This window comes from Coregonus clupeaformis, unplaced genomic scaffold, assembly GCF_020615455.1.
Source record: "Coregonus clupeaformis isolate EN_2021a unplaced genomic scaffold, ASM2061545v1 scaf0457, whole genome shotgun sequence".
NCBI classification, from domain to species: Eukaryota; Metazoa; Chordata; class Actinopteri; order Salmoniformes; family Salmonidae; genus Coregonus; species Coregonus clupeaformis.
The window spans coordinates 92,277-106,512 of record NW_025533912.1 but is presented as its reverse complement, the minus strand read 5'-3'; the positions used below and the strand labels follow the sequence as shown (position 1 = coordinate 106,512).

At 45.3% G+C, this 14,236-nt stretch overlaps 1 protein-coding gene across 2 annotated transcripts; it reads right to left on the bottom strand.

The window, feature by feature from the left end:
- Positions 1-7,294: 7,294 nt before the first annotated feature.
- On the bottom strand, positions 7,295-10,537 carry LOC121561632. Of its 2 annotated transcripts, none has more exons than XM_045215490.1 (4): positions 9,506-10,537; positions 9,015-9,268; positions 8,586-8,673; positions 7,295-7,549 (listed from the first exon to the last, which is right to left on the bottom strand). In XM_045215490.1, exons 1-4 carry the CDS (start codon positions 10,332-10,334, stop codon positions 7,365-7,367), a joined length of 1,356 nt encoding a protein of 451 aa, XP_045071425.1. In that variant the 5' UTR covers positions 10,335-10,537; the 3' UTR covers positions 7,295-7,364. The 2 variants fall into 2 exon arrangements, with proteins under 2 accessions (XP_045071425.1, XP_045071426.1); XM_045215491.1 differs by having other exon boundaries at positions 9,015-9,223.
- Positions 10,538-14,236: the final 3,699 nt, after the last annotated feature.

The window sequence follows — 14,236 nt, the reverse complement described above, 5'->3', positions numbered from 1 at the left end:
ACGCTTTCGTCATACGTTACGTAACCATGAACGTAACTGAGAAAAGAGTGGATTGTTTGAAAGAAGTTCCTTTTTGTCGGCGAACAAATGAAGATAAATTGGCAACGAAACAATTAGGACCTCCCAGACCAAATTTAATAATTCAACAGGTTTCTACTAAAGGCGGAAAGTCCTACACCCGAGGATTTTCCAAAAATTGGTACGAACGAAAAAAGACATTGCCACTCACTCAACTGGATGACGAGGGATACAGGCTAGCTGTCCGCCGCCACAACGATGAGGTTAGTGTTGATAATCACAAGTTTACTGGAGAACCAACTGAGACCAAGTAGAGACTTTGGACAGGGTGGATATGGTGTAATAAAGGCAGTTTATTCAGAGGTAAATATATCTGGAATCGCGTTCACGGACCCGTTCGTCAAACTCTTAGGGAGCTATAAATTAAGCCCCATTACTTACCATATCAGATAAGAGAAATTGCTGCAGCTACATATATTTTACATCCTGGCCCTACATAGTTCACTATTTGCATCACTTACCAAAATATTACATGTGGTCATATATGCTTGGAAAGTGGAGATGCCATAGAACGTCAAAAAGTAAACATTGCTGGAGACACATTGCCGTTTTGGAGAAGACATCGCGTTTGCTAGCGAAGAGATTTGTTGTGGCAAATGAACTTGGGCTGGGAATTGCCAGGAACCTCACGATAAGATATATGCATCAGCATTGCGAGTCTCATGATTCTATACGTATTGCAATTCGATACTGTGATTTTATTGCGCACCATATGTCTGTTGCAGAGGGATCAGAAAGCCATGAGAACGAGTTTTGATCAGTCATGGAAATAAAAGTGCTGAAAACAAATTGGCTCCCAATGTGAAAAGATTGAGAACAAGCTATGAAGGAACAATAATGGTGTTTTGGTGCAGGTACAGCCAACTAGCGCTAAAATATTGCGATATTGTCAATACAGTATATCGTAAAGTATCACTATGTAACTCGATTTCTTTCACCCCAATCCCTCAAATTAACGGTAAATAACTGAATTGTTTGCCCCACATTTAGCTAAGATGATTAGCTAGCCAGCTAAAATGTTTTATTTAGTTAGCAGTCGCATCTACAATAGTTTACTGTCAATAACATGTCTCCAAAAATGACGTGGTGTCTCCAATTGTGTTGACATTTTACAATTGCAATGCGCATCCATGAGTATCCACTTTCTGTAGCTCAGCTGGTAGAGCATGGTGCTTGTAACGCCAAGGTAGTGGGTTCGATCCCCGGGACCACCCATACACAAAAATGTATGCACGCATGACTGTAAGTCGCTTTGGATAAAAGCGTCTGCTAAATGGCATATTATTATTATTATTATCTGAAGAGAGCCCCGAAACATTGTGTGCAGACATTTTATGCAATAAATGAAGTAGGTTGAATCTAGTAGTTCTGATCTTCTGATTGGTCCTGATGAGTTGGGCGAGGTCACCTCCAGGCTACTGTCACTGTTGCATTGGCTCTGAGTCGGGTTCTCTGTCTTGAAATGTTCAGCCTAAGAGAGGGGATTTTTGTGTGTGTGTGTGTGTGTGTGTGTTTAACAGTGATGATGTGTGTGTGTGTGTGTGTGTGTTTAACAGTGATGATGTGTGTGTGTGTGTGTTTGTGTGTGTGTGTGTCCTCAGAGCAAGAACTCGTGAGTTGGAAGAACTGAGAGGCCTATGGCGTGGGTGTTGTCCTTGGCCACCTGCTGACAAGGCTGACAAGATAGGACCCTTTTGTCCATTGTTATTGGATAGGAACAGTACTTATAACCAGCTCCTGACCTAAATAGATCTTAGCACAACATTTTACTCAACATATCATATTCCATATTCACTATAACAAATATATTTACTACGACATTAGCAAGAACCGCCACATCCTCAGCCGGCTAATCCAGTGTGTGAAGTTTTGCGGAGTGTTTGAGTTAGCTTTGCGAGGCAAAGATGAAACTGAGGGCTCCACCAACCCTGGTAAGCCAACACTTTTGAGATCAGTCAATAAATGCTTCTGGTATTGACTTATATGCTGCCCCTGTCTTCATGTTGTTGCTGGACATATCTTTTTTTAAATGTGTGTAGGTCACCTAAATCATCAGAAAAATTGCCCCTCCTGAGAATTTTTTCAGGAGCCGCCACTGCACTCTCTTAAACTTTAAATCTTGAAATAAATTATTTGTTTGTGCGTGTGAACATGATTTAGTGTGGTGAATGTAAACTCAGCTGATTTCGAACAGGTAAGATGTATTCCAAAGAATTGAACATAAATACAGGAAATGTGTGCAATAGAAGTAGGTATGTTTTTGTAACTGAGAGTAGAGTTATTAAACCAACATGACCATTTGAATTGTTTAAGGTTTCAAAGATGTCCCGTAAGAGACCTTTGCCAGGACAAAAGCGAAACCTTTTATTTTAGTTAAAGAACCAGCCAAGTGAGAAAAGACAGACAAACACACTGACAGAACAGCCAGAACGATTGATAGAAATGACAGAACAACAGACAGAGGAGCAACACAAAGGACAGAGAGACCAGGAGACAGGACAGACTGACAAACAAGCAGAGGAGCAACAGACAGGACAGATTGACACCCATGCAGAGGAGCAACAGACAGGACAAATAGAACAACCAACAGGGCAGATGGAAGAAGACACAGAGGGACAGAAAGAAGAGACCCCCCAATCCAACAGCAGGGCCAGAAGAGTCGTGCTCTGGCTGGAGCAGCAACATATAGATCCATTTTCCAAAATGAGTGGACCTCTTCATGGCCATGTATTACCAGAGGGAGCCTCAACACGCACTACTGGTGTGCAGTCTGCCGTATTGAAAACTCATGTTGCCACCAGGGTGTGACAGATGTAGTGTGCCATATAAAAAGCAAAAAGGCCACCAAGATAAGCAACGAGCTCTCCAGTCCACAGCCACAATATCCCAATATGCAATGGCCGTTCCATCTGTTGGGGGTATGTCTGCACAAGAGGTTAAGGTATGATATGTGTAATGATTCTGTCAAGGTTCAGTCAAGAGTTTTGTGTTCTAGTTGATCACGGTAAAGTCATGGTTGATAGTTTTGACTAATTTGTGGTTTGTATTTCAGTGTAGTACAGTCCAGTTTTCTTAATTTGAGATCTTAGTTGCTGACTGTGTTTTTTACCTGTGCCCTATTATCGCAGGCGTCTATTTTAAATAAACTATGGTCTTTTGGGAGGATTAATAATTTTTTATTTCTTACAGACAAGAAGGGCTGAGGTCAAAATGACAGCTGGGTTGGTAGTTCACAACGTCCCCCTAGCCTTTGCGGACCACCTGGGGCCTCTCCTAAAAGAATGTTTCGGAGATTCGAAGACAGCGCAGGAGTACAGGTGTGCCAGGACTAAGTCATCCTGCATTACCAATGAAGCACTCGCACCATATTTCACACAGGAGCTTGTGAAGGAGATGAAAAAAGCCCTGTATACCCTTGTTACGGATGGGTCGAATGACACTGGTATTTCACAAACTATTTGAGATTTTTCTCCTCTGCAAAACATGTGCTTTGTGTATTTTTAAACATCTAACAACATGAACATCTGTATGATTCTAACTTGTCATTATAGGAGTGGAAAAGATGAACCTGCTTACTGTCCGGGTCTTCATGGGCAGCAAAGTTGTCCACCAGTTCTTAAATATGTGCACAACAACTGGGACGAGGTGTGGGACAGCAAGTGAGATCTTCACCAAAATTAACTCCACCATAGAGGAGCATGGCATCCCTTGGGAGAACTGCATTGGTCTCTCAGTTTACAATGCAGCTGTGAACATTGGACCACGTAATTCCATTGCCTCTAGGGTGCTCCAGAAGCATCCCAACACCTATATTCATGGTTGTCCTTGTCATGTGGCACATAACACCGCCAAAGCTGCAGGAGTGGGATTTTTTAAAGTGAGTTAAGGCCTGATTTATCTTTACATGTAACTTTTTATTTGTATCCTAGTTACGTGCATTGAATGAATGTGTTATGATTGATTTATGCATTGCAGGTGTCCGGTTCTGATTTGGAGGATATGGTAGTGGACATCGGTTACTGGTTCAAGGGTAGCACAAATCGGAAAGGATACCTGTCAGGTATGCATGTTTGATACTATTAAGTGTAATACTGAAATGCTGAGCTGTAGAAAATATATGATATGGATTTAATGTCTAAAACAGAGTTTTGTGAGCTCCATGAAGCGGAGTACATGGAGGTCCTCCTGCGTATCTCGGTCCGTTGGCTAAGCCTTGAACGTTGTGTGACCAGGATCCTGAGGCTGTATGAACCTCTGGCCAGCTACTACACATCTGCTAGTATGGTCATCAATTTTCAATTTCATTATGCAGCAACTACATGGATTGTTAGTCACATACTTGTATTAATGACAACCTCTTGTTTTGTGTTATTTATTGATTGATTCAAGATGAAAATCAGGCCAGGTTCAAGAGACTTGTGCAGACATAATCACTGTTATATATATAAATAAAAGAAAAAAAAAAAAACTTCACTGACCCCATGACAGAAGTGTACCTGCTGTTCTTCCAAGCCACCGTACCAACTTTCACTTCTTTCAACTTGCTGCTTCAGAGAGAGCAGTCATCAATATTTTTGTTACATGATGAGGTGGGATTGGATTTTGCTGTTTTTTTCCATTCTGTGTTTCTTGCTGATATCTGCAGGGGTCCTCTAAAACAGGTTTCACCTACTATTTTTGTAAATGTCTGTTATAGATGGTGAAATTCAGACGCAAGCTATGTTCCAAGTTTATGGTTCCAGCAGCTCTGCAGTGCCATGAGGAGCCTTGTGAAATTGCCTTTGAAGAAAAGGCAAACCATTTACCAGGTTAGTATTTGACTATTATTATGATCAAACACTGTGATATGTGATATTTAGCCTTGTACCTTATACCGATATGCTGTATTGGGTTCACAACCAGGGCTAAACTTAACAGATTACTCGACGAGGGTGACATCACACCACAGCAGGTGGATTCATTCCATGAAGCTGTGTTGTGTTTCCTGACAAGTGCTGTGGACTATGCACTTAAGAAGCTGCCACTGGAAGAGCCACTGATCAAGCACGCACAATTTGTAGATGTACGGCAGAGGGCTGAAAGTGACATCGAAGATGTCCTGTACTTTGTTGAAAGGTTCGTTTTTTTTTCTCTAATTATTGTCTATCATCTTAGCTAAAATACCCTGTGTTTTATGATGAGGTGTGTTCACTCCTAAACTGCACATGAGATATTCTTATGTGGCTTCTCCTCAAAAGATATGTATGAACTGCTGCTGGTTGATGACTATGTACCTAAAACGTAACAACTTGTAACTCTACTTTCATAAATAGGTTTCCCCATCTCCTCCCATACCATTGGCCAGAGGAGCATGACCTTCTGGGTGAGGAGTTTCTAAATTATCAGACCATGCCAATGATATCCCTGCAGGACTAAACTGAAATGGAAAGCTTCTGGGCTGAAATGGCAACCCGGAAGCATAAGGTAAAATGTTTTTTCCTTTTTTGTCTTTCCTTTTGGCAGGTGTGGCTTGGCTACATCTGTTGCTTAAAATTGTTGCATGCATATATGTGTCATGCATGTTGCAAATGATGCATGTTTTTATCTGAACTTTGTTAATGGATCAACCTACAGTATACTTACAGTATTAATCAATCAAAAATCAAGGTATGTTTTTCCATTGTGTTTTGGTGCATTTTCCATAGGTGACAGGAGCCAAAGAATTTGAGAGGCTTGCTGCCGTCGCCAAGCTTGTCCTGGTGTTGCCCCATGCAAACGGAGATGCTGAGAGGGTGTTTTCAGTTGTGGGACTGAACAAAACCAAGAGAAGAAACAGCCTAGCATTGGATGGCACCCTGTCCTCAATAATGACCATAAAGATGGCCAATCTGGAGCCCTGCTTCAAATGGGAGCCCCCCTCCGATATCATCAAGGCCTCCAAGAAGGCCACAGGCCAGTATAACCATGCCGACAGATCATAGACAAGAGGCCCATTTGAGATGAGCCAGGTCTGCGCAGAATCGATCACCGGCGATCACCGCCCAATGCATGCTGGTTAGATTTGTGTCCGACTTGATCCCGACTTTCTCTGACGTCATGCACACGCGGGCAACGATAACCTCATGAGATCAAGGCGGCCGCAGTTCTGAGATGCAGGCAGTGCAATTGCTTTTCACCGACTGCAGGACCCAGGCGGACCCAGGACAAAAACTCACTATGTTAACATATGCTATTCCACATAAACATCTAAATGTTTTTCTACAACAATATTAATAGTTAGCTATACCAGTGCAATGACCTATGGCACACTTTCACAACTCGTAGTGCTACATTCTCACTGCCAAGGACATGATCAGCGACTAATATATTCTTAGCAACACGGTTACACAGTATAACACTGTTTTATATATATTGCACACACTTCACCTGAGTTTTTAGTGCCTCTGCAATGAGCTGAGCCCCAGTCACATCTTCCATTATTATTGTCGAGAAATCTGTTCAAAGTGCAAACGCGGTTAGCAATGCTTTCTTGGACTTGTTGTTCAGTAGCTTATAAATCGTGTTTAGATCTCTTGCAAATCATTAGTTTTTGTCTGCTTTCCAGCATGCATTACATGAGAAGCTTTTTCTTCTTCAGTGGGGTTTATAGGCAGTTGGCATCCAACGTTATGGTGCATTACTGCCCCCTATTGTACAGAAGTGTGGACATGAGCCGTGCAATAGCAGTCATGAATATTTAATAAACTAGTAGCATTTTTCTTTTTTTATTGCAAGAAATACATAATAAGCCCTCATTATGTGTTTATAACTGCACTTAACTTAACACTTAACTCAATTAAGTCATTATGAGTGTATGACAGTATGAAAAAAATCAAAAATTATGCACTCACTAACTGTAAGTCGCTCTGGATAAGAGCTTCTGCTAAATGACTAAATTGTAAAATGTAAATGACTTGAGTGTATGCATTATAGATATAGGCTTCATAGAAAGTGTTACAAATGTTCTCCTGTCATCTTATAGGAGATCCATTCATGGATTTAGTTATGGCTTGAGAATGTGACTGGTCTACGGAGTTCTCCTTTATGTCTGTCTTTATAAGTGACAACAACTTTTCTGTATTATGTGTATTTCCACAATCAATAATCATAAACGGTACTTCACTATGAATACTTTTGACTATGTGGTTTGAAGTACTTTACCGTTATCTTGCACATACATGAATACTATAGACAGAAATCAATGCAGTAATGTTTTATTAAATAAAGGCTCTGATTAAAATATCATATTAATAAAATCAGGCATTTGGCTAATTCTTCTTCCCAGAAGCTCCTCTGAATGGTTTGGAGATGGCTCTGGAGAGAGCGTGTAACACCCTGACTATGAGTGGGCGTTTACGGGACTGGGACTCCTGGGGAGCAGGGGCCGGTGTGGTTGTCAGGTCCTCCTTGGGAGGGGGAGTGGATGGAACCTCTGGAACCTCACACTCAGCATCTGTCATAAGAACATTTCATAATCAGAAAATGAATGTGTGTGTTTGTGTCTGTCCGTCTGCCTGCCTGCCTGCCTGTCCGTCTGCCTGCCTGTCTGTCTGCCTGTCCGTCTGCCTGTCTGTCCGTCTGTCTGCCTGTCTGTCTGTCTGTCTGTCTGTCTGTCTGCCTGTCTGCCTGTCTGTCCGTCTGCCTGTCTGTCTGCCTGTCTGTCTGTCTGTCTGTCTGTCTGTCTGTCTGTCTGTCTGTCTGTCTGTCTGTCTGTCTGTCTGCCTGTCCGTCAGTCTGTCTGTCTGTCTGTCTGTCTGTCTGCCTGCCTGTCCGTCTGCCTGTTTGCCTGTCTTTCTGTCTGCCTGTCTGTCTGTCTGCCCGTCCGTCTGCCTGTCAGTCTGCCTGTCTGCATGTCTGTCCGTCCGTCTGTCTGTCTATCTGCCTGCCTGCCTGTCCGTCTGCCTGTCCGTCTGCCTGTCTGCCTGTCTTTCTGTCTGCCTGCCTGCCTGTCCGTCTGCCTGTCCGTCTGCCTGTCTGCCTGTCTGCCTGTCTTTCTGTCTGCCTGCCTGCCTGCCTGCCTGTCCGTCTGCCTGTCCGTCTGCCTGTCTGCCTGTCTTTCTGTCTGTCTGTCTTTCTGCCTGCCTGCCTGTCCGTCTGCCTGTCTGCCTGTCTGTCCGTCTGCCTGCCTGCCTGTCTGTCTGCCTGTCCGTCTGCCTGTCCATCTGCCTGTCCATCTGCCTGTCCATCTGCCTGTCTGTCCGTCTGTCTGCCTGTCTGCCTGTCTGTCCGTCTGTCTGTCTGTCTGTCTGTCTGTCTGTCTGTCTGTCTGCCTGCCTGTCCGTCTGCCTGTCCGTCTGTCTGTCTGCCTGCCTGTCTGCCTGTCTTTCTGTCTGCCTGTCTGTCTGTCTGTCTGCCCGTCCGTCTGCCTGTCAGTCTGCCTGTCTGTCTGCATGTCTGTCCGTCGGTCTGCCTGTATCTGTTGTCACTGTTTTAACAAGCTTGTCATAGGGTGATACATCAATATGACATTATCGATGCTTATCACTTACCCTGTGAAATATGAGTCTCTCTGAGACGTTTGGTAGGCAGTGCATCCTGTTTAGGGTGGCTCTTCGGTTCCCCTTTTGTCTTGAACAGCTGTTGACAAAACACATCAGGACAACTGAGCCTGTGTAAAATACAGAGTGTGCATCCCAAAAGGCACCCTATTCGCTACATAAGGCACTACATTTGACAAGGGCCCATAGAGCGCTGGTAAAAAGTAGTGCACTATATAGGGAATAGGGTGCCATTTGGGACATAGCCATTGACTCTCTCCCATGTGTATTAGGATTGCATTACAGCGTCCTCACTCAACCTCCTAAAGACAATGACAACAGTTTGTTCTAATGCTGAGAGACAATAGGGGTGTAGTGAATCTGTAGGGTAAATGTCAGCCCTGCCTTACAGAGGTAATCTCAAAACACAGAGCACCCTACCTTAATCATGATCTTTGGAAACTTATACATTTTCGGTAGGAAACGCCACTTCCTGTTCTTCTTAGTCTCTTCCCCTCTGGCAGAGGGAAGGCGGGCCATGCCGTCAGCCTTTACATCAGCCGGGCTAAGGCTCCTGGCAGGGAATTCCTCAGTAGCATTAAGGTCAGCTACAACACCATGAGTGATGTCACTTGTGGCATTGCTGGTGTCTGAGTGAGAAGAGCACGCTAGTGTGACCGACCTGTGTACAATAACTGGGAGAAGAGGACGCAGCCATTGAAGTCAGTCACTGCATCCCAAATGGCATTCTCTTCACTTTATAGTGCACTACTTTTGACCAGGGCCCATTGGGTCTGGTCAAAAGTAGTGCACTAAATATGGAAGAAGGTGCCATTTTGGACACAACCAGTGAATTTCACATCATAAAACGCAATGTATTGAGCATGTTACAATTAAGTCCTATGCAGATGAAAATAGGTACTTTCACTTACCATCCTCCATTGTAGACTTGGACACATAAGTCAGGCTGTCCATCACCACGTCTGTCATCAACTTGATGACCTGATCCAAAATCATTTCAGCCGATGGTGGCATAGGCCTTCCCATACACTGCCCCAGGAGTCTCCTAACAGAAGTCTGGGCAAAGTTGTAAATGAGCTCTGAGGCATCGTCCTTTGACAGCTTTCTCAGGGCTGGTTTAGGCAGCGCTGGTTGAGAGAGGCTTCTGTGGCCAACCATGGATTGAAGCTGGCGGTTTATGGTTATCTCCTGAATGAGACCATGGACCTTTGCAATCAGGTTGCCAGACGCACCTTGAAGGGCTTCAACTGACAGGAGCCTATCCAGATTTTCTTCTGCTGAAGTCATCTCTGGGTCGTCCGTCTTCATTGTGTCCATTATAGTTTTCACTATGATATTGGTGTCAGATATGTTTATTTCTTGTTGGCTCACAAGCGTTGACCGTGAACCTGTCTCATCCATTGCGATAGAGGTATGGGATTCTGTCCTTGTGATCTCATCGGCAGCGCTCATGTCAGGCAACTGGTCAAGGCTCTCCAGTACAGAGTCTAACATGTTAGTGGCTATCAGACACTCCTCACTTGTAATCTGCCCAACAGATGAACTCTCAGAGTTGGCCACTCTACACTTGATCACATTTAGGATCAAGCTGAGCGTCTTCTTTGCAGTTTTGCTAAAGCCTTCTTGGCTGACTGCCACTGTTACGTCTTTTAGAGCCACAAGAGGTTTGCAACTTTCACTCAATCCACTGCCGTGGAGAGGAGAGGCTCTCTTCAAACTGTTGTTGCTCACAACTGACATACTCCTGGTGGGCAGAGTGACATCCTCACTGCATGTGTCAATTACATGGTGGTCTGTTGAAGAGCCACTCGAAGACACAAGGGCTTTAGACCTTTTAGCCAAACAGACTTTTGACAAAGGCTTCTCACTTCTCACAGACGGAGGGCGGCTCCTGTCCTCAACAAGAGCAGTGTCAGCGGACTTAGAACGTCTGAGTGTCTCCACAGGGGGTGGAGTCCAGCACATATTTGGCTGTGGTGACTGACACTGGTGGAAAAGAGAAAAAGATGTTCAGTCTATCCTTTACTCTGTGGTACATGGTTTGAGCAGCATCCAATAAGTTGTCAAAGACAACTCTGGGTTTGAGCTGGGACTCCAGCTTTTTCTCTCCTTGTGGGAAGGAGTCTGCGTCATCCACAGTGTACTGGGATACACTTTCAAGGTCTTGCATGATAATATTTACTATATCTTCGGCTGTAGAAACCGCATGGTGTGAGAAGGTGGTGCTAGGCATGCTCTGTAGCAAAGAATGGCTGGCTTTGCTAGCAGCTCTGAGAATGGTCTCACTCACAATGTGTTTGGCCTTAGCTCGGAACTCAGCACTGTGAAAGCTCTGGATGGAAATGTTAGAGGTTCTGCTGGCTGCACTAAGAGATCGCGTGAGTGTGGCAATCTCGGCTGACGTCACGTCACTCGAAATGGTGAGGTCCTCCAATTTCGAAATTATCGAGTCCAACTTCTGGTTGAAGTCGAAGGATGAATTTGACGTGCTCTCCCCAACGGAAGCGGAGCAGTCTTCCTTTGAAGTGTCCACCCTCAGCACCGAGATCACCTGTTTGATTACCCCTTTAGTGCAGGTGTCGAGGGTGAGCTGGTGGGCTGAGGCTGAGAACTTAGAAGGGGTCTTACTGTCTGTCTTCTGTACAGGAGATTCCTCCACAGTGGCCTCAGTTACAAGTAGTCCAGTTGCAGAGAGCTCGATTTGCACAGGAGTATTTTTTCCCTCAGTGAGATGGTGGGAGGTGAACAGCTTCCTTAGTTTGTCCAGGGTTTTGGTATAAATCATCTGGGAACCTGAACCCACTTCCACCCAAAACATTTTGCGACCTGATTTTGTACGCATGGAGGCCTTATTGACCTCAGATACCTCATGCAGGTCGGAAATAATTCCACCAAAGAGATCAGAGGATGCCTCCTCAATATTCTCTGAGGAAACATGGACAGATAGGATTTCCGACAGTTTCCCACAAGAGTCGGTTCTATCCAGCGCAGCAGTATATGTCACAGCTGCATCCTGAATGACCTGAATGATGCATTGCTCAGCTTTGACAATATACTCCTCCACTGGTTGACCATGGAGGATGTTAACTTTATCAGCAGGGAGCTCCTTCTGAATACTCACATTCTCCTCTGATGGACATGGGTTGTTGAAGATAATGCTCTCAGTGACCATCTTAGAGGAGGCGAGAGATGAGTCGAGAAGCAGAGATCTGTATATTGTCGAGGTGGACATCTCTGGGTGCTTTATCACAGCAGCCTCCTCCAAAATGCCCGACGGGCCCTGGAGGATGTCAGAGATATCCATGTCCTCAATGGTCTCTACCAGAGACGATAGTAGGTCTCTGGCTGCCAGGTTGGTAGGCCTCTGGTTCTCGAGCTCTGTTTTGATTGCTTGACAGGCAGTTGCCAGAGCAACAGCAGAGCGAGAACACAACTGCTTCAAGGTGGAGTCAGAAAAAGATGATGACAGATCTGTCATGGACATGGTGGAGAGTTGACTCTCAGAGACAAACGGGCTGAGTTTGACAGACACCTGTCTGACCAAGTCCCCAGCAAGAGCTCTCATATCTATTGCTCCACTAGCTGAGTTGTGGGAGCAGGCACTCTGTGGCCTTGACGGGTTCCTGTTATCCAAAAAATCCTGTTATCCAAAAACCTCAAGTACAAGATCCACAACATCGGATGACACTTCTGTCATTCTGTTGTCGGACAGAAATGTACTTGGATGAATGGTGCCTGCATTCACAGTCCAGTCGGAAATGGAGTTGTTGGACTGACTCTGGACTAGTGGAACTAGACAGGTTTCACTTGGACCTTGGCCAAAGAGCTCTGCCATTTTGAGCAGAACTGATCTTAAGACCTTCGACTTGGAAATGTTCAGCAGTGGGTCGTTGTTGGACAGTCTGGTGGATGGTCTGCTAGCCGATCTGTGAACCACTAGGCTTTGTATTTCTGCCGAAATGGCAGTTAGAAAATAGGTCAAGGGGCTGGTCGCTCTCCCCTCATTTCCTCCGTTGGTTTTTGCCTTGATGATGCTATCTATGATGATGACTATGACCTGTCCAGCCAGAGGACCCAAGATGGCCTCAAGCTCCCTCTCTAACTCAAGGGGAGACTTGTGGCCGAGCGCAATATGCTCTATGGCATGGGAATACATCTTAGAAGTCGTCATGCTTAGCATCTCTTGGGCAAACTGTTGACTTGCTGAGATACTTCCAGTCAGCAGAACTAGAGTTCCTTGACTGACACTTTGCATTAGCTCAGCCAATCTGGAGTTGAGAAGGTTTATAACCAACTCGACAATACCCATCATAAACTTGCCGTCCGTTGACATTTTGCTAGGTCTGTATTTCTCCTGTCTACTCCGTTTGGGCAGCGGTACGATGTCACCCTGCGACTGGCCGCTCTGGACCATGTCGAAGACAGAGTCCTCAGAGATGCCAAACACAGATCTCAGTGGTGCTGAGTGTGGTCTGTGTCTCATCTCTCTATCGCCACCCTCAGGTGAGGAGACATATCGCTCTTTGTCCTCACTCAGCAAAGAGGTCAAACACCTGCAGAATGCACAACATAAATTAATAGTACATGGTAACAAAATAAAAAATATGATCCAAGAATTTGGGACACAAACTCAACCTTGTTATTGTTATTCAAAGGAAGCATTGTGAACCATCTCAAACCACACTCAGTCCAAACATTAACATTTAGAGTAAACTTTTTAGAGTGGTTGTGTAGTATCTAAGTAGTATTTCTCACTAAGTGGATCTGGAATGGATATTTGTACCTATAACAGGAAAGACCTGCAAAAAGAGGAGGGGATAGAGCTAGGTATCTGTGAGAGGAGGGGATAGGGCTAGGTACCTGTGAGAGGAGGGGATAGGGGTAGGTACCTGTGAGAGGAAGGGATTGGGCTAGGTACCTGTGAGAGGAGAGGATAGGGGTAGGTACCTGTGAGAGGAGAGGATAGGGGTAGGTAGCTGTGAGAGGAGGGGATAGGGCTAGGTACCTGTGAGAGGAGGGGATAGGAGTAGGTACCTGTGAGAGGCATGGATAGGGCTAGGTACCTGTGAGAGGAGGGGATAGGGGTAGGTACCTGTGAGAGGCATGGATAGGGCTAGGTACCTGTGAGAGGAGGGGATAGGGGTAGGTACCTGTGAGAGGAGAGGATAGGGGTAGGTACCTGTGAGAGGAGGGGATAGGGGTAGGTACCTGTGAGAGGAGAGGATAGGGGTAGGTACCTGTGAGAGGAGAGGATAGGGGTAGGTACCTGTGAGAGGAGAGGATAGGGGTAGGTACCTGTGAGAGGAAGGTATTGGGCTAGGTACCTGTGAGAGGAGGGGATAGGGCTAGGTACCTGTGAGAGGAGGGGATAGGGCTAGGTACCTGTGAGAGGAGGGGATTGGGGTAGGTACCTGTGAGAGGAGGGGATAGAGCTAGGTACCTGTGAGAGAAGGGGATAGGCGTGGGAGTGCGTGTGCTGCAGGCGGTTCTGGCGCTGGTGCACCTGCTGGGTCCTCCACTACAGCTGAATCTGATGCTGCGGCCAAGAGAGGTCACCTCTCCTGCCTCATTACTTCCTGATCCAGAAGAGCTTGGCGAATCAGAGAGCTCTACCTGCATGGTGAGGTCAAGGGCGGGAACAA

What these genes read in the sequence shown, in the direction of transcription:
- LOC121561632 (XM_045215490.1), bottom strand. Translation starts at nt 10,334, where the DNA reads ATGTCAGTTGTGAGCAACAACAGTTTGAAGAGAGCCTCTCCTCTCCAC. An exon ending in CAAGTCTACAATGGAGGATG is followed by an intron (nt 9,269 to 9,505) that starts GTAAGTGAAAGT and finishes CTCTTCTCCCAG; the next exon opens with TTATTGTACACAGGTCGGTC. An exon ending in AGAGACTCATATTTCACAGG is followed by an intron (nt 7,550 to 8,585) that starts GTAAGTGATAAG and finishes TTCTTATGACAG; the next exon opens with ATGCTGAGTGTGAGGTTCCA.